Source organism: Manis javanica, chromosome 10, assembly GCF_040802235.1.
Source record: "Manis javanica isolate MJ-LG chromosome 10, MJ_LKY, whole genome shotgun sequence".
In the NCBI taxonomy this organism is placed as follows: Eukaryota; Metazoa; Chordata; class Mammalia; order Pholidota; family Manidae; genus Manis; species Manis javanica.
The window spans coordinates 19,090,686-19,111,781 of record NC_133165.1 but is presented as its reverse complement, the minus strand read 5'-3'; the positions used below and the strand labels follow the sequence as shown (position 1 = coordinate 19,111,781).

At 33.3% G+C, this 21,096-nt stretch overlaps 1 protein-coding gene across 2 annotated transcripts in view; it reads left to right on the top strand.

Annotated features, from left to right (window-relative positions):
• ZDHHC17 (zDHHC palmitoyltransferase 17) overlaps positions 1–21,096 on the top strand; it is a 91,422-nt gene that overhangs the window by 54,509 nt on the left and 15,817 nt on the right. For both annotated transcript variants that reach the window (XM_073214827.1, XM_073214826.1), the window contains exons 8-10: positions 6,641–6,766; positions 15,106–15,248; positions 16,740–16,842. In XM_073214827.1, coding sequence (XP_073070928.1) covers positions 6,641–6,766; positions 15,106–15,248; positions 16,740–16,842 — 372 coding nt within the window. The remainder of the gene's footprint in view (positions 1–6,640; positions 6,767–15,105; positions 15,249–16,739; positions 16,843–21,096) is intronic.

Here is a 21,096-nt window from a genome sequence, read left to right as displayed (position 1 = left end):
ACAGTTAACGTTTATACTCTGAGATTTAGAAGTTTGTAGACATTTTATGAATTCCTGCAAGAAAGTTCTATTGGTATTCTTAAATTTTTAAAGCCTCATTTTTAAAGCTTCAGGATCCATGTCTTTCAGTAATAGACTCTGTGAAATGACTTAAAACTTGTAAACATCATTTTTTAATAATGTGCATTTATAAATAACTTGTGCCTATTGGGAAATGTTCTTTAATTTTGACTATAAGCCTGAGTCATGTTTCTTAAGTTTCTGAGGATATATGCTAATTAGGTATGAAAAGGTTCAAGCTGCTTAATCTGAAATGGCAGTCAAAAAGTAGGTTATCTCCTGCTGGATCAGGGCATCTCTGTGTTCCAATGAATAGTTCTTTCTTTGTTCAGTTATTTTAAGAAGAGAAGGTTAACCTACTAAAATAAAATGGTTTAAGCTAGTTACATGGAGACTAGTTAAGATTATAACCAATTTTTAGAAGTGAGTCTAATGAAAAATATTTAGGTAAAAATAAGTGCCAAAATATTTTATTCGAATCTATAAGAAATTGGGAAAACCATGTATTTTCTTATTTTTTTAAATTTCAAGTCCTCTTGTCCCTACCCAAAGTGATCAGAATGGTCTAGTATCAGTCAGTAACACATGGAAAGAGGGAAGTCAACATACCATATTGCTTGACACTTGATGGTTACTCGTAAGTATTTGTTGACCAATTGAATGAGGATTGTATAGTCTTGAGCTTTTATCTCTAAGCTAGTTTTCATGACTCTACTAGTGTACCTCTCTGCCACTTCTGAAATTACAGAAATTTTTGCTTTTCCAAGTATTTTAAAATAGGAAGCTCTGACGAGCTCTTAACACAAGTGATTAATATGTAAGGCTGACCCCAAGGCTAAAGGGCAAGAAAGGAGGAGTTTGACAAAACCTGATCAATATCCCCATTAGGAAAAACTAGTGAGATTACCTTATGTTTTATATCTGAACTGCTTTAGAGTGTTACTTTTCTTCTTTGCTACCAGACAGCCATTCCTAAGGTGATTATGCCCCGGGAATACATATCAAGATATTTAGTGTTACTGAAAAGATAGAAACAATTTCACCATGGCAAATAATAAGACTCTGCCAAGAGTTGTATCAGTATATTGAACTTAAAATAACACAAAAGAATTAGGACAAGATGACTACATGGTTCTGGAATTTGAAACAAGGAGTGAATATTTTTAGAGCATTTAATAAAAATATTTTTTTCTATCCATATAAAATTTTAGATAACTTTTCTTCAATCAGGATAGTTAAGTATTTGAGGTATGGTTTGTAATTTTAACATCTTTTCAAATAGTGAACACTTTGCACTCTACATTAACCATTGCATGAATTTTGATTAGTGAAAGAAACAATCTATAGTGAAGTTCAACAGAAAGGTAATGGTAAGAGTAGATACTTGACATGAGTTAAGTGGTTTGAACCTTACATTTTTAATGTTTTAAAACATTTAAGGTTCAGACCCTTGAATTATTAGGTACCAAGATAGGATAAACTGGCGTATAGCTTTCTTAACTAGTACAGTTCATGTAAATACCTTCCAGAGTCTCCTGTCAAGTAATTGAGCTAATTATTGTGCCTATAAAGCTTTTATTTAAATATATGTGCTTTTTTGGTCACTTTGTTTTTATTGATGTTTTAATTTTACTGACATGTATAATCAAGGTTAGCTGTTGATAAAAGGAAGTTATTTTAAATGTAATTCCTGGCAGCTTCTGGAGTGACAATTTTTTTTATTGAGGTGTAATTGTTATACAATGTTACAGTAGTTTCAAATATACAACCTAACAGTCTGACACCTGTACACATCATGAAATGACCACCACCACAGTCTATAGTCAACATCCATCATCATACACGGTACAAGATTTTCTTCTTGTGATAAGAGCCCTTAAGATTGATTCTTTTAGTAACTTTCAAATATGTAATACAGCATTATTAACAGTAGTTACCATGCTGTGCATTTTATCACCATGACTTAACTTATTTTATCTATTTTGACTCCCTTCACTCATTTTGCCCACCTCCAGCTCCCTGCCTCTGGCAACCACCATTATGTATCTCTGCATCTATGAACCTTTTTTTCCCCCCAGATTCCACATATAAAAAGTCATACGGTGTTTTGTCTTTCTCTGACTTACTTGGAATGACATTATTTTTAAAGTGTAAGGAGTTGCTTCAGTTGGTCAGGGAACAATTATACTTTGAAAGGAAAAATAATCTTTTTGTCCACACTGGTGAAAAAGTAGATTTTTGTTTTTAAATACACTTGTATGTATTAAAAACATGACGTAAATGTCAGATACCTTTTCTACTAGAATCTGGCACCTATTTGCTGAAGTTTTGTCACTGCCTCCTAATGGAAACCATTTATTCATCTGTTCACCAAATATTTGTTCAGTGCTGTGGAGCCAAGGTGTATAAGACAGATGAAGTCCCTATTCTCTCAGAACTTATATTGTATTGAAGAAGTAGACAGTAAGTGAATTAAAGCGCGCGCGCACACACACACACACACACACACACACACACACACACACACACACACACACACACACACACACACACACACACACACACACACACACACACACACACACACACACACACACACACACAGAGAGGGATATGAGGCAGATTGAGAGGGTTGAGGGGCAGATTGAGAGGGCTGAGGGAGCCACATCAGGTGAGGAGAGATGAATGCCTCTGACGAGATGACATTTTCTTTGAGGCTTGTCGGTTGAGAAGTGGTCAGCTGTGCAGAGATACATGGGGCAAAACCACATCTGCAAAGTCCCAAGGCCAGAAGTGAGCTCGCCATATCAGGGTGCAGAGGTGACAGCCTGGGCCACGTATGAGAGGGAGGTGGTGACGTCACTGAGCTAGGCAGGTGTCTCTTCACACAAGGCCACAATGAGGAGCTTCAGTTGTATTCTTTGGTCATGAGAAACAGTTGGAAGGATTTATGTGGGTGGTTTATGATTATGTTTTAAATATTTTTGGAAAGATGCTTTAGTTTCTGTATCTGGAGAATGCATTCTAGAATTAAGGAAATGGAAGGTGCAGATGAAGATCAGTTAGACAGTTGGAATAAACTAAGCAAGTTCTGGTGTTAGTTTAGCCTGTGATTGTTGGAGTAGAGACAGAAGTGAATGGATTTGGAAATGATAGTCTAGAATAGAAATGAAAAGGTGTAATAGATATGAAGGTGAAAGAAAACAACATTGATGACTTTGAATAAAATTTGGTTTGAATAACTGAATATCTTGTAATATAATGCAGTTGACCCTTGGACACCAAGGTTTGAACTACATGGGTGTACTTATATGTGGATTTTTTTCAGTGAATATATTGGAAAAATCTTCAGAGATTTGAGACAATTTGAGAAAAATATTTTCTTTTCTCTAGCTTACTTCGTTGTAAGAATACAGTATACAATACAAACAACATAAAAAACATGTGTTAATCAGTTGCTTATGTTATGTGAGGCTTCCAGGCAACAGCAGGCTATGAGCAGTTAAGTTTTGGAGGAGTCAGAATTTGTATACGTGTGTTTTGAACTGTGTTGGAGTGGTCAGTGCTCCCAGCTCCTGTGCTGTTCATGGGTCAACTGTATTGTGGTTTTGAAAAGTGAAGGAAAAATACTTTTTTCAAATGAAAGTAATAGGAGTTCTGTTTTAGTCATTGTAATTTGAGGTGGTGTCTTTTAGCAATGTGGAATGTCAAACTAAGTAAGTAAACTTAAATTGCTGAGATTTTTGAAAAGGAAAAATTCATTAATAAAAACAAATCCAACTTAAATTATTTGTCCAGAAATTTAACAAATAAAGTTTATACTTGTATATTTTTCCATTTTTCTTTTTAAGTCTTAAAGAGAATCTAGTTGATAATCATGAATTATAACAAAAAGAGTTAGCCTGAAGCTCTGGATATGGCTTTAATAGCTGGTAAAAGTTACATTTTTCAAAGAGTATGAAAAGTTATACTTTGTGTTATAATGGTTATATAACCATTCGTTGATCCTATTTCTTCTAAAATAGCTGTTTCCTACATAAGATTAAACTTGTTCCTTAGAAATATGTTTTTATATTAACAAAATAGGTATTTACTCTTGTAAATTAGTTATTTGAGGAAGGAATTCTTTTACCATAGTATGAACTCATTTTGGAGACAATATTAAATAGTAGGTGCTTTTAAAATGGCTAATTGATCCTTAGAAAGATCAGAACAGTCATATACCCTAGATTAGAGGTTCTTACTCTGGCACCCAGCAGTGGATTTTGGTTAGAGGGTGGGTTCATGAACCTTTGTTGAAATTGTTATAAAATATTTAACATGTACTGGCACTTTTCTGGGAAGAGGGTCATTGGCTTCCATTATATACGACTCAAAAGAATGTAAGAAGCATGGCCCTCAATAATAGGTACATAGAATAAATTTAAATCTTGTTAAGTAATAGCACTAGGGGGACGGAAGTGATTTGTATACTAAGTATTTTTTTGAAATTACGTATGCAGTAACCCCTTTTTATGATAGCATCTCACTTGTGAATTGAAAAATAATAGTATTTTACTCCTTTGTACATGTTTTTGGTTGTACAGATACGTTTAGGTGAATTGAGTTTGGGGGAAATTATTCTCTGAATGCTGCCCAAGCATCTATAATTTTTTCTTTGTAAAGTTATCAAAGGACATAAATTTTAGCTTGTGCAAAATGTAAAATTACTGAGCTTTGTTAATCACTATACTTGAAGGACTCATATACAAGTTTCTTGAAATGATATATGAAACTTGTCAGAAAATAGTTTTCATTACTTCTTAAGTACCTGACCTAGATGGTCTGTATTGAAAAATTTTCCTTAGTTTTAATAATAAAATTCAACCTCACTTAGGCAAAAAGTAATCTTCCACCCTGTACCTTCAATAATGTTTATCTCCTCAAAGCCCTTGAAGAATTTGTTTTATTACCAGTTATGTAGTCTGTGAATACTCCATGATTCCTGTTTATTGCTGTTATTATCATTTACTATTTTGGCTGACACATGGAGTGATCAAATATAGATTTGATTTGAAACCCTTGTTTTAGTGTAATTCTTCAATTGCTTGCTTGTCTTACCAGCTGAATAAAAGAACTGAACAAAAGTAGTCAGATGACTAGAGGAGTTGAAAGATTTCTTAAAGCTCCCTCCATCTTTTTGTCTAGGCAATCCTTAGGTGTCACATGGCCCTCTAGTGGAAGGGATGCTCAGCGGGACCGAGGCAACTGCAGGATATTCTCTGGGAGTTGTTACCCAAGGGATTGCTTTTATTCAGGTAATCTTTATAGTTTGGATTAATTAGCTGGTTTTGACAACCTAGGTGATAGAATTATTGAATAGGTAAGGAGATATTTTGAAGTAAATATCCCTATTTTTAGAAGGCTCACCTAGATTAGTCTATTCCTTATTCAATACCATTGATCTTTTCATGAAAGGATTGCTTGGGTTTTTTATTGTTACTGTTGTGTTATAGTTGTAGCTGCTGGTTGTAGTGGTGTGTTTATTTTGCTCTTTGCTTTTTATTTTTCAGTGTGTTTGTTTGTTTTAATAAACTGTACTCCATACTTGATAAATAATCCTCCCTCCTAAGTAAAGCACCCCGAGGCTTTTTTTTAACTTGATTTTTCTCCAGTTTTTCAAGTAAAATCTCAGTATGTTTTCTTTTTTAAGTGGTTTTGTATATTCATCTATACATTTTTGAAATTTTGGTAAACAAAAATTTTGACTTCACTTTTCTATTTAAAGCAGTAGATAAATAGTGGAGAATATTAAATAGAATAGAAATGTAGGTGTCTGACTTGCAGAAAGACAAATAAGGTTTTAAATTAATAAAGACAAAGAAAAATAGTTCTAGAATTGGGGATGCTTATGACTTGTTTCTTTAAAACTTCGTAGTTCTGTTCTCTTACATTCTTTGGCTTTTTTTTTTTTTTTTCTTGAGATCAAAGGGAGCTACAAGTCAACTTGAGTTTCACTTTTTTGTTACTGCCCTTGTTCTCTTTGTAAATTTCTGGATGGGAGTATAAGTCTAAGCTGATTAAGAACACCGCCAGTAAAACAGCAGTGTAAGTAGGAGTTGGCTTGTCTTTTTCCCCTGTGTTCTCCTCATCAGGCTTTTGTCATCACTGAAATAAAACTAAAATTTCTGGTGACTTCGTATTATATCAGGATGTGTTGCAGCAATAACTATTACTAATGAAACCCTTAAATAATATGAAATAACTGATAAGCTTAGTGGCAGCCTCTGATCCAGCAGGTGCTAAAATACCTACTTTTTAATTTACTATCTAATATAAGTCAAAATACAAAGCAAAAATAGACTCTATAGAATGAGTAAATATATTTTCTAATTGTACCGTGAATGGGAAAATATATTGAGTAATATACAATGATTTAGATACTTTCAGCAACTGACCTAGCCCAATGTAAAAACAATGTTTATGAACTAATAGTTCAGTCAGTTCATTTTATGGAAGTGCTTTCTTTAAAAGTTAGTAACTAAAATAGTCTGCTTTTTCTTTAATTTTTAATGTGAATTTCCTCTATTTACATTATCAGGGTGAATCAGCACTTGATTTGGCAAAGCAGAGAAAAAATGTGTGGATGATCAACCATTTGCAAGAGGCAAGGCAAGCGAAAGGATATGACAGTCCATCCTTCCTTAGGAAGCTGAAAGCTGATAAGGTAAATACATGACTGAAGATTTTCAATATGTAGTCTTTTAAAGTAAGATTCATAGGCATACTTCCTTAGCATAAGCATTTATAGCCTTTAATTTTGGTATTGGCCAATGTAATTGTTTAAATATGATTTCACCCAGGATAAAATGAAGGTAGATAGCAAGGTTTCTCAGGTCTCTGCCAACTTGGTTGTTGGTCTGTGTTATCTAATAATTAAGAAGGATGAGTATATGTAAAAGTGTTTAAATCTCCATAGGCTACTAACATAAATTTTAGTTTATTGATTCAGCTAATGTTTGATAAGTAATAGAGAACAAAAGTTTTCCTCTTTAAGTGCATTTGTTAGTATGATAATAAATTGTTGAAAGTCATAGTCCTAATAGTTTATGTGTTTTTGAAGTACTCAAAACTCTAGCTCTAAAATTTAAGCTTTCCATTCTTTTGTGATATGAGAGATAAACTTACATTCAGTGTATCTGCTAGCTTATCAGTAGTCACAGCTTGAATGGCAGTAAACCTTGAGTACCATCTTGTTAGGCTGTTCTAGTGGTAATACTATTTGTTTAAAGTTAATATTGATCTGTTATTGGAACAAAATGACAAGTTTTGAGTAAAGGGAAACACACTTAAATGCATGCCTCATTTATTTGTAGGAGTTCAGGCTTCATTAATGAGCTGGAAAGTCATTGGCCCATTACTTAGACATCAGAAGAATTAGATTCATAGTTCATAGTCTTGCCTATTTTCAACCTCATAGTTGAGAATAGTGAGCATTTTCTGAATGTCAGCTCTTTCATTTCACTATTAGATATGATACAGAAAATAGTTTATTATTTACTCTGATGTTGCTTTGTCTTCTAGGACTTAGGGCAGTTTTGCTCAACAGAGTGAAAAATAGCTAATGTGTCATAGTAAATAGGCTAGCAAAGAAGTATACTACCTTATAAAGTCCCATAATCTTTATGTGTCCATTTTGCTTAGCGTAATTATTCTAAAGTTTTTTAATTTTTAAAATATTTTCAGATGAAAATGACTTTGTATATCCTAGATGTTTATCACCAGGTTTATGTGTTTGGATATGATTTTCTTTAAGAAAGAACTTCATTAAAGAAGTTTGCCACAATTTTACCAACATTTTTATATTGTTGTGATCAGTTCAGAAGTATTTCTGTGTTTTTGTTTTGCTTTTTTTTTCCTTTTTGCACCAGTACCTTTTAATAAATATGTATATATTTAAAAGATTACTAGATAAGAGTATGTAATGGTTGGGGGCTTTGTGAAGTAAAGTATTTATAATTGTGTAGACTATTCTCTTTTTATCTCACATTAGGAAAATTTAAATCATGAACATGACCCGATTTGCTAATCTGTGAAGTATGTTCTGTATTTAAAACTAAACAAGAAAACAAGTGACACTCAATAGTATTTTACTACAAATAAGTCATCCAAAAGGAAATTGTTTTTTAAAGTATTAGTAGACAGATAAGGAGGGAATCTTAATTTTAGAAAAGTATTTTAACTGCTCTTGGATTTTTAAGGTTAGATTTTAGACAGACTTATGGTTAATAAGTGTTGCTTGCATAATAATAAGTCAGAGAAATCTCTAAATTAGTATTTCTCAGCATTTAAAAACCCATTATCCCTTTTGTTAGCAGTGGAAATGTCATATATCTTCATCTTCAATGTTCTTTATTGACTCTGTGAAAATAAATCTGTGAATGTGGACTAGATGTACTTTTCCCTGTTCCTCTCTACTAAGTACAACTAAAGAACCTGGACTTTATGTATAAAACAAATGTAAGAAGACTCTGGAAGATGGAGAGAAGGTGGTGTGGGTAGGGAGCTCAGGGCCCAAGGGATAGCATGGTGGTGAGTCTTTGTTTTCTCTTTTTGCCTCATTTACCCCAGAAGAAGAGTTGACAAAACCAGCAACCCAGAATCAGGAACGCGCTCAGACAGAACAGGCCCAGCAAGCCTGCTCTCACTCGAGAAACTCAAACGGAACAACTGAGCAAGACAGAGATCTTTAGTAAAAACTTCCTACCACAGCCAGATACTACAGAACAAACTGGCCCCACTCTGAACCATACCAGCAAGGGCCTGTACTTCCACTCTTATCAGGCTAGAATGAGGTGCCCCCACTTCTCCCCTGAGCTGGGGTTAGAGGAAGACAGGTAGAGAGTTGGGACTTTCATCTGCACTGGCTGTTAACAAGGTCCCATCCCATCCCTGCTGTATCAGCAGGGAGCACGTAGGAAATAGTAATGTGGTACTCCTAACCCTTCCAGCGAGGGAGGTGTTGGTAGAGGTATAGTGGAGAGCTGGAAGTCCCACCTTTACCAGCAGCAATGAGGAGCCACCTCCTCAGGTGTCACTCTAGGTCAAGTTGGGATCCTAGACTTACACTCCACCTGGCATTAATGAGAAGGTACCTTACTTCCCTCTTCCTGCCAGGCTGTGTCAGAGGACTCCATCTAAAGAAAAGGTTTAAATAACATCCAGTAGTTCATAATACCCAAAAGTCCAGGTTTCAAATGAAAACCATTCATTGTACCAAGAACCAAGAAGATCTGAAATTAAATGAAAAGAGAATCAATAGATGCCAAAATGATGGCAGAGATATTAGGATCATCTGACAAGATTTTAAAGTGACCATCATAAAGAAGGCATCAGTGAGTAATTATTAACATGAAGGGGACAGAGAAAAGAATCAATGACTTTGAAGAGAAAACAATAAAAACTACTCATTTCAAACAACAGAAGGAAATAAATTGGAAAAAAGAAAATAAACAGGGCCTCAGGGACCCGTGATTATAACAGAGTATCCCATATTGATGTGATTGAAATCCCAGAAGAAGAGAAAAAGGGTGGGGCAGGAAAAGTACTCAAAAATGCAGTGGCCATAAAACCCCCTGATTTGGCAAAAGAGATGTGCATATTAAGAAGTGGAGTGAACTCAGAGAAATCCTCACTGAACACATCATACTCGAACTCTAAAATCTAAAGACCAAAAAATAAAAATTTTGAAATCCCCTTATCAGTAGGGATAAAACAATTCAAGATGGTGGATTTCTCTTCAGAAACCATTGAGACCAAAAGGAACATGGCACATTTTCCAAGTGCTGAATGGAAGGAATTGTCAACTGTGAATCCAATATCCAATGAAAATATCTGAGGAATGAAGGTGAAATCAACAAATTCTCAGATAAAGGAAAAGGAGAGAATTTGTGTCAGCAGACCTACCCAAAAATCTTGTCAGGGTCCCATCCCATCCCTGCTGTATCTCTGTTCTCTAAACAGAAAGGAGGCAATAAAGAATCTTGGGACATAAGATCATGGTAAGCAAAATTATGGGTAAATGCAGTAGCCTTTCTTCTAATCTTATAACTTGCAGCTTAAGAGTTGAAGCAAAAATTACCATCTGATGTGTATGTATATAGGAAACATATATGAGTCCATTTATAATATAAACAGGGGAGGTCAGAGGGCTTACCCCCAAAAGGAAGGTAAGGTTTCCATATTTCATTTGAACTGGTAAAATGACAGCACCAGTACACTGTGATATTAAAGTAACCACTGAAATACTACAAAGAGGCCAAAAAATACTGTTGGTAAAATAAAATTCTAAAAAGCTTTCCAGTAACCCACAGGAAAGCAGAAAAAAGAAAAAAACTTAGAGAACAAACAAAAAATAATATTACAGACTTAAACCCCAAGATATCAATAATTACATTAAATGTAAATGGTCTAAATATACCAATTAAAAGATATTGGCAGTATGGATTATAAAGTATGACCCAATTATACACTGTCTATAAGAAACTCACTTTACATGTAAGAATGTTGGCAAGTTGTTTATACAGGTGAGTAGCAGAACAGAAACAATATATGTTACCCTGATACCAAAAGCAGACAAAGATAGTACAAAAAAGAAAACTGTAGACCAGTATCCCTCATGAATATAGATTCAAATTCCTTAACAAAATATTAACAAAAATTAGCAATATGTAAAGGGAATTTTGTACCATGACCAAATTGGGTTTATTTCAGGGATGCAAGGCTCATTTAATATCCAAAATGATTATTCAGTATAATCTACTGTATTAACAAATTAAAGAAGAAAAAAATGTCATATTTATGTCAATCAGTGCAGAAAAAGCATTTAATAAAAATCAGTGTTCACTCATGATAAAACTCTCAGAAAAATAGTAGAGGAGAATTTCCTGAACTTTAAAGAGTACTGTGTATAAGACCTTCAACTAACATCATACCTAATGGTAAGGACTGAATGCTTTATCCCTAAGATCAAGAGCTAGACAAGGATATTCCTCTTAGTGCTGCCATTCAAGATAGTGCTTGAAGTTCTAGTTAGAGAAATAAAACTAGGAAAAGAAATTGAAAGATACATAGATCAGAAAATAAAAAATATAATTGCCTTGTTTGTGCTTGACATGATTTTCTATAGAAAATCTCAAACTATATGCAAAATAAACTCCTAGAACTAATGAATGAGTTCATTGAGATCACAGGATATAAGATAAATATATAAAAATCTATTTATTTCTGTGTACTTGAAGTAAACATGTACTTGAATACCAAAATTAAAAATATAATACTACTTAGAATCACACACACAAAAAAAATTTTTTTAAATACATAGGTGTAAACCTAGCCAAACATGTAAAGTACTTCTATACTGAAAATTGTAAAATTTTTAAAAATGAAAGAGATCAAAGACCTAAATAAATGGAAAGATGTATTCATGAATTGGAAGACTCAACATATATATATATCAGTTGCCCCCAAATTGGTATACAGATTTAATTCACTTAAAAATTCCAGCAAGGCTTTTTGTCTGTATAAACTAAATATATTATAAAGTCTATGTGGGAAGGCAATAGATCTAGAATAGCTAAAACAGTTCTGAAAAAGGAGAATCACTTTGTGCAGTTTCAAGACTTGCTAAATAGCTACAATAAATAAGTCTGTGTGGTACTGCTGGAGGAATAAACTTAGAGATCAAAGGAACAGAATAAGGGTTCAGAAGTAGAACCACAGAGGTATGCCCACTGACTTTTGACAGAAGTGCAAAAGCAATTTAATGGACGGAAGATAGCCTTTTCAAATGATGCTGGAGCACTTGGGCATGTATAGGCAAAAATAATGAACCTCTACTCAAACCTCACACCGTATAAAAAATTAACTCAAAATGGTTCACTGGCTTAAATGTAAAAGATAAAATTTTTAGGAAAAAAATAGAGAAAATGTAAAAGATAAAACTCAGGAAAAAAATAGAGAAAATCCTAGAATCTAGGGCTGGTCAAAGAGATGACACAAACAAAAAGCATGATCCATCAAGGTAAAATTGATCATTGGACTTCGTCAAAATTCTGATTTTGACGTTAGAAACTTCTGATTTTCAGAAGGCCCTTATTAGGATGAAAAGGGAAAGTATTTGCAAGCCACATGTCCAACAAAGGACTAGTTTCCAGAAAATACAATGAACTTTGAAAACCAACAGTGAAAAGTCAAACAATGCAATTAGAAAATAGGCCAAAGAAGATGTAAAAGGAGCTATTTCACCAAAGAAGATATAAAAATGACAAGCACATGAAGAGATGTTCAACATCATTGCTTACTAGGGAAATGCAAATTAAAACCATAGTACCTTATTCCATACACATATCAAAATAACAAAAAGTTGCAACACCACTAAATGCTGTAGAGAGAAGGGATAACATACTGCTGGTGAGAATGTAAAGCAATGCAACATGCTGGAGAACAGTTTGGCAGTTTCTTTTAAAGAACTCAATTTGCAATTACCATGCAAACCAGAAACAGCACCCTTGAGCATTTATTGAAAAGAAAAGAAAACCTATGTTCATACAAGAGCCTGTATGTGAATGTTTATAGCAGCTTTATTCATACTAGCTCCAAACTGGAAACAACCCCAAAGTCCTTCAGTGGATGAATGGTTAAACAAACTGATACATTCATACCATGGAATATGCCTCAGTTATAAAAAGAAATGAACTAATGGTACATGCAATAACCCAGAGGAGCCTCCAGAGAATTATGTTGAGTGAAAAAGGCAGTCCTATAAGGTCACATACTGTATACTTGCATTTATATAAATTTCTGGAAATGATGAAATTATAAAAATGTTAAACAAATGAGTGGTTGCTAAAGTTTACTGTAAAGACGAAGGTAAGGTAGGAGAGAAATTGCTGTAGAAGGACAACTTGAGGAATTCTTGTACTGACAGAAACACTTCGTATCTTACCTGTATTCATGTCAGTATCCTGGTTGTAATACTGTACTACTCTTTTGCAGGATGTTAGCCATTTGAGGGGAACCTGGGTAAAGGGTAATTGGGCTGTTAGTATTATTTATTACAAGTGCATGTGAATCTACAATTATTTCAAAATAAGTGTATTCAAAAATAACTTACTGAATTGTAGAATCTAGTGGTGCATATACAGTTAGTCATATAATATTCTCTCATTTTACTACATATTTGATATTTTCCATAATAAAATATAGAGAAAATAGTTGGGAAATGAAAATAGATGGATTGCAAAAGCAATGCATTACCCTTCCATCTTTATAATACTACCATATATGTTAGATGACAGTTGAAGAAAAATCCAGAAATCTCACATAGTTTATTTATCCAAGTGAAATGAACTTACGTTCACACCAAAAACTATGTGCAAATGTTTGTAATGGCTTTATTCACAATCATTAAAAGCTGGAAATGGCCCTAGTCCCTTAGCTGGGGAGTGGATGAACTACTACTGCTCTATGTTGGATGCTACTCAGCATTGAAGTGGAGCAAACAGTGATACACATTCTGTGGTGGAAGAAGCCAGACTTAAAAGACTTGTCATCAGTACGATTCACTTTCATATGACATTCCTGTGAAGGAAGAAGTGTGGGGGCAGAAATCATACCAGTGTTTGCCAGAGCCTGGGACTGGGGGATATAGGGCATTTGGGGGGCCTGATAGAAACTTCTGTATCTTGAGTGTTGTGCTGGTTACACAATGTATATGTTATTCAAAACTTGAGAACTGTACACAAAAGGTGAATTTTACTATATGTAAGTTGTATCTTTTTAATCTTGAAAAATTATGGCCATTTGAGGGAAAACAAGCTTCTTGGCTAAAATGAAGCCAAATTAGATAATTTTAGAAAATACTTCTTCAAAGGACACATGTCTATTTCTCTCCTCCCATCAATACCCACCATTACCCATACACTTTCTTCTCCTAGTTATAAATATTTTCTAATGTCTTGATATAAAATTCACACATGCTGAAAAAACAAATTGGGAAGACTATTTTACTGCAGCGTGAAATTAAACTCTGAAGTTGTAAGTTTAATTATTAGTCTAAGTTGAAATTACACATTTAGGTCAGAAAGTGAATTACAGTGGCTAACTTGGGTAAAACATAGCCATTTATATGAAAAGTACTTCGCTAGAAGCCAACAATGTAAAAGGCATGCTAATAAATTGTAATACAATCTTAGCCCTCAGAAAGGTAAATAATCAAGACAGTAATCTTTACACCTTGAGCTTTGTTACATCGCAGCTGGAATCTCTTAATAGTTTTGTTATCTGGCTACCTGTAAGTTTGTGAAGGCTGTTATGGGGAAGAGACAGGAGCTCTGAAGGTACGGTTTTGGTAGATGTTACAAGTAGATGGATTTTCTATTTTGCAGTATGAACTTTCTAACAATCAGATCACTACAAAACTGAATTGGAACTACCTCTGGAGTGTGAAACACTGTGCGTTGATATGTGTTGAGGCACATAATCTCCATTTTATGGACTCTGAGACCCTGTAAATTGCTTGATTTTATTCTCTAATTTTAAGGTTTTAATATAGTATTTATGTGTATCATTCACAATACCTTCTCCAGGCTATAAGCACCCTTAGATTTCCTTATTCATAGTTCTTAGACCATCAGTCATTCTTGTTCTGGTCTCTCCAGTTATCAGTGCCCCTGTTAAAATGGGGTGTTGTTGGTCATGAACTGTTTTCTAGCCCATCCATGTGATAGCATGTTACTGCTTATCTCCTTATCTGACTATCTATACCTACTTCGATAACTTCTATTACAGCTTCCACCGTTTTAACCAAGTACTTTTACGTTGTTTATTTAATGTCAGTTTCCAGAAGACAGAGACTAGAACCTTGAATAGTAGCTGCACATAGTAGGCATATGTGAAGGGATGAATTTCTCCCTCTGTTGCATATTTTCACAGAGATAACAGTGGTTCACACTGAAGTTACTTGAAACATACACAACTTCTAACTTTTTTTTTTTTTTGGTACAGGAATTTCGGCAGAAAGTAATGCTAGGAACTCCTTTCCTAGTTATTTGGCTGGTTGGGTTTATAGCAGACCTAAATATTGATTCTTGGCTCATTAAAGGGCTAATGTATGGTGGCGTTTGGGCTACAGTACAGTTTCTTTCAAAGTAAGTGTGTTGTTTTTAACTATATTTTTTGAAGGAATGTAATTTGGACCTTGTTATATAAAGTTAATGCTTTGTATCTGCATTTATGTAATGTTTGATCTTTGTTAAAGGATTTTGGCTGATTTATATCTGAAATTTAAAAATTTTTAATGTTGATTCTAAAGGTGCTTTCAGTGACAGTCTAACATACAATTGATTAATTAATTAATTACTTACTTTAAGGCATCACTGATACACACTCTTATGAAGGTTTCACATGAGCAACATTGTGGTTACTACATTCACCCATATTATCAAGTCCCCCCCATACCCCATTGAAGTCACTGTCCTTCAGTGTAGTAAGATCTAACATACAATTTTTAAAGCTAAAATGCAATTTAAAACATTTCAATAGAAGTGGACTTGAGTTGGTTGAACTCTAAGTGTAATATACATATTGCTTATTTCTAGTTGTTATAATGCTTGAGCTTACCTTTCTCTAGGAATTAGATTTTCTTTGGTCTTAGGAAATACGCAAAGAAGAGGTTAATTTTAGTAGCAAAGTCAAGTTTGAGCATATAAAGTCTGCTGTTTATTTTTTTAATTTTCTCCTCCCTTTTTTTCTTTAAGCATTGTGATCATTCCTTTTTCTTCTATCCTTAGATGCCATTGCCTCACAGTTGCCCATCCAATGAACCTAAGTAACTATGATCTAGAACTTCCTACCTAAGATCTCTTCCTGTAGTGCCTTGTTTTCACCTGAATTTCAAAAGAGTTCTGAAAATAATTCACACAGAGATGAGAATGACTAGTAATGCATGAATGTGTTGATTCTCAGGAAGGGACTTAATTCTAGATAATTAATTTCGTTTTAGTGTTTCTAGGACCTCCAAGGGCTATTACAAATACTATAAATAGGAATTCGCTGAGACTTCTGCTTAGTGTTCATGGATGGTTGATCCTGCTTATGTTTAATAAAATTCATTAATTTTTTCCTTAATTCTAAATACTGTAAATAATGACCTTCAGTTCTCCCTAAATGAGCCAGCTTATTCTGTTTGAAAAGATAATGTGGAAAGCTTAACAGGAGAGTGTAGGTTAGGAGAAGTACTGATGAAACACAGAGAAACTTAAGGATTGCTTTGTATTTATCTGTCAAAGTTAAAACACATCTTTGGTGAGTAATATACTGAATGGTAGTTTCTGTATGTACTAAAGTGAATTGTTGACGTAAGAGAATTAGGAGTATACTGAAATTCTGAAGTTGAAAAATACACAGAATATAACTAATTCTTGGTAAACTAAAAGGAGTTTCAGAATCTTGCTGAATCATTTAGCTGTGCCCTCATTTTATTACTGATCACTGTGAAAACAGGCTGGGTGATTGAGCATCATCTGCTTCTGGATTCTGGTTACAGAGTTTATGATACAGAATATGTGTCATTTTCATTTAAATAATCATTTTTTACATGAAATATAGAGCTCAAATTTTATAAAACTTATGTTTTATAGATCCTTTTTTGATCATTCAATGCATAGTGCATTGCCCCTTGGAATATATTTGGCAACCAAATTCTGGATGTATGTGACGTGGTTCTTCTGGTTTTGGAATGATATCCTTTGTTTATAAAGGTCGTATCTAAAGCAACTTTTGTTTGTTTAAACAAATGTTTAATAATAATTTAACATCAGAAGTGAACTACTCACAATTTGCTACACTAAAACTGTATTCCTAGAAGAATAGTGTGAATTAATACCTGTTGTTTCTAAATGCTTCATATTTAATAGATTGCTTTTGGAAGCTGCTTTTAATAACATTAATAGTAATAGTTATTTATTGATTACCACTTATTGAATGTTTAAAAATCATTTTATTCAATACTTTGTACTCATTTAGTAAACATTTTATAATTAGTATCATTATCTCCATTTTATAGATGAGAAAATTTAGGCTTAAATAGGTTAAGCTGTTATCTCTCCCCAAAGCCACAGAGCTAGCCTCTGGTAAAGCTGTGATAGAAATGCATTCTTGTCTGATTCTGTAATAACACATATTCTAAACCTTTTTACTAAATTATGATATTCATGTGTTAGTGCAGGTTCACTAATATATAGATTTTTTTCCAATAAACATATTGGAAAATTTTTTGTAGATTTGCAACAATTTGAAAAAAAATATTTCCTTTTCTCTATCCTTACTTTATTGCAAGAATACAGTATATAATACATATACAAATATGTGTTAATAGACTGTTTATGTTATTGTTAAGGTTCCTGGTCAACAGTAGGCTATTAGTAGTTAAGTTTTGGGGGAGTAAGTAGTTATACACAGATTTTCCACTGCATAAAGGGTTGGTGCCCCTAACCTCTCATGGTTCAATGGTCAACTGTACTTTTAAAAAGTAATATAATATGGAATTGTTAATATGTGTGTGCATATGTGTGTAGCAAAGAGATAAGGACAATGTCAACTTTTGATATTTTTACATGGAGTAAGTACAATCATTAAGACAGTCTGTTTTATAATAGAGACACATGTTTCATAAATGTCTTTCAATAAGTCATTTTTCAAAACATTACCATAAAAAGCATTTAAAATGTTTTAAATGGTATATGGTTTTCAGTGACTTCTAAATGTTCTGAATGATTTCAATACCTGGTTTCACTTTACAGTCTTACATGTTACAGTATTCTTTTGTTGTCTTGTATTTTAAACAAAAACTATACTAAAAAACAGAATATGCTTGTTTTTGAGACTGAGGCACAAAATTGTAACTGCACTTATAATTCTTCTATTTCTATAATATATGATTATTTTCAGAAGGTATAGTACCTACATATTTCCTTAGTATAAGTGTCTATAGAGATTTTTCCATGTAGCAGCTTTCATTAGCTCATTCTACTGTGTATTACACATTGAATAAAAAATAGTTTTTCAAGTATTTGTTAAGCATTAGAATTGTCTTATTGGAACATTTAGTATGAGTAAAGCTAATCTGTTTATTTTCATTACCTCATCTATTTTATGTATATAAAAAGCACTGACCTCTGAAATGACTTTAGTATTCCACACATACTTTCTAACTTTGTTTCTTAAATTGGACAATAAATTTTATGTTCAAGAGAAGAAGTCAAACTCACATCTCAAAATAATTTTAGTCTATTTTTGTATTCTTAATCTGTTACGCAAGTGGAGAAAAGCAGGAAAATTAATAAATTACCAAAAAATGAAAACTTTATGTTAGAGAGTTTTATGTAGTCTAATTTGAATTTTTTCCCCTTTTTTGCTTTATTTGGAGATAGTATAAAACTGCAAGTTTCTGAAGCTAGGGAATTGAGAATGTAAGAAGTAGATTTTGAAGGGAAGGCTAGAACAATTAAGTCTATTTAATTTGCCCTATTTCAAAATGCTGCCTATAAAATAATTAGCATATAATTAATTTTTAAATGCATTGAATAAATTGCATGTGTTAATTTAGCTTTTCAAATAAAAATTGTAGTATGAGAACACAAGTTTTATAGTTATCTGTAAAGAGGGGATGATCATAAGATACGACTGTCTCAGAATTCTTGAGAAGATGCAAATATTAGCTTATACTTGACATGTAAAAAGTGTTGAATAAATGTATTATTCATGACTTTTTAAATCTGAGTTTGTATACAAAGGGACTTTACAGTTTCTTTCACTTGAATGTTTATGTGTCTATGATGTTCATGGAATATGGAATGAAACCACAAATAACTTTTAATTCTGATTATCCAAAGGAAACTTCACTTCTCTGTGGTACAAATGAACCATATCTGTAGCCCCTGTATGATTTTTAAGAGATACATTTTTTTTTTCAGTATTACACTTCTGAGGACAGAGATAGGAGCTCAAGAAACTTATAGGAAGAGAACAAAAGAGAGCCTAGAATATTTCTGATGGAAGCACAAATGATATTAGACAGGAAAGAGCTGTGAAGTTAAAGTTATAAGGTGATAATTAAAATATAGAGTTGAAAAAGCATCAGGGTCACGTTCTACACCTGTCTTCTGGCCTCAGCCTGTCGGTGGTTGGTTCTGCCATTTTTCTCATGCAACTCATGACTACATGTGTAATTAAAACTGATGAGTTTTAAAAAATATAATTACAGTCAGTTTTCATTATTTGTGGTAGTTACATTCTGTAATGTTACTGCATATACTGGATTAGCAAATACTGTTCCATGGCTCCTAGGGAAAAAAGAAAGTTAGATTCTTGCAAGCCTCTGCTCATATTTTGTCCAACCAGTTACATAACCTTGCTTTTACATGTGTTTCTGCTGAAAAACAAAATTTAATATAGTTGTTGATTCATTAACATTGAACTCATAGCCAGTAACCTATGCCTGAATAAAGCATCCACAAGGCACACTTCACAGCCTTCTTGCACATGGGAACCTTAGATTATTAAGTACTTCAGCACTACACTTGGGACCATTCTAAACAGCAAAATCACCAACAAAAGGCAAAAAAAAGCAAAACATGTGGCACAAAATAAACAAAAGGGACGCTTGTTTACAAGCATAGCAAGAAGGCAGAGTATTACTTATTGCGTTTTTCAGCTTGGCTGGAAATATGTCCATAGCATGACTCATAGTTTTGCTGCTTTGCACATGTCCATGAATGACGGCAAAAGCATTGTGAGTATTGACTTGGGTACAAATAAATTTGAACCAGTAGGTGTGAGGGTCAACGTACTAGAGTAGAAACTCTAGTTTCTCATGGTACCCACCTTAAATGTTTTTGTGGTGATGAATTTCATAATGATACAAACTATTTGTTTTAGCAAGTAAGTTCTTATTTCTTTTCTACAATTCATTAAATAATTATCATCCCTTATTCACCTTATTCAGTGCTTTGTTGTTTTAGTTCTTTCAGATACATCATTTTAGTCAGTTCTCAGGACAATTCTTTGGGATTAAAAAAATTAACTACACAAATCATAATGCTGTTTTCTAACTAATGGAAAAATTGAGGTTCAGAGAAGTTGTACATCTTGCTGAAAGTCATACAGATTCTGTGATGTTTGGCCTGGTGTAGTATATCTTCAAATGCCCTACATTGTACTTTCAACATAGTCTTAAGTATGTAAACCTTTCTGGAAAGCAATTTGGCAATCTATGGAAAGAGCTTTAAAAATACGCTTTGATCTCTTAGTCATTTATAGGTAAGAAATCAGAGATAATATCAAAGATTTACTTACAAGGATGTTTATCATAGTACGATTTATAATAGGGAAGAAATGGAAACAACCTAAATATCCAACCTGAGAGTTTTATCAGTTACACCACATACGGTATTGGATAAAATATTCATTAAAATGCTTTTCTAACACTTAAGTGATATGGACTAATACTTAAGATATAGTAAGTGGAGAAATACTAAATTGCATTTACAGAGTAATTCTAATTTTAAAGTGTGCAGAGGACAGGAGTTCCTAGGAGTGACATGTAATTTTAGCAGCAGTTATCTCTGGTGTTAGATCATGAGTGATTTTTATTTTGTTTCTTGTCCTTTTATTTATTTGAAAATTTTGTTCATTCACTATGCTTCTTTTATAATCATCAAACAAGTCTAAAACTCCCTGGCATAGCCAGTACAGTCAACTGTTCATAGTGTTGGCACCACCATTGAAATACTGATGATAGGTTATTAGAAATTTTATGTCTAAAAATAAATTATTTATCAACCAGATTTTAAGTTAAATTAAACTTCTTAAGCTAAATATGAATGTGAAGAATTCCTTGAACCTGGGATGACTATAATAAAAATGAAGACTGTGCAGAATTACCATTTTCACTATGCTCTCCTATGCATTTTCCTCTTTAGCGTTTTTTCCTATAGT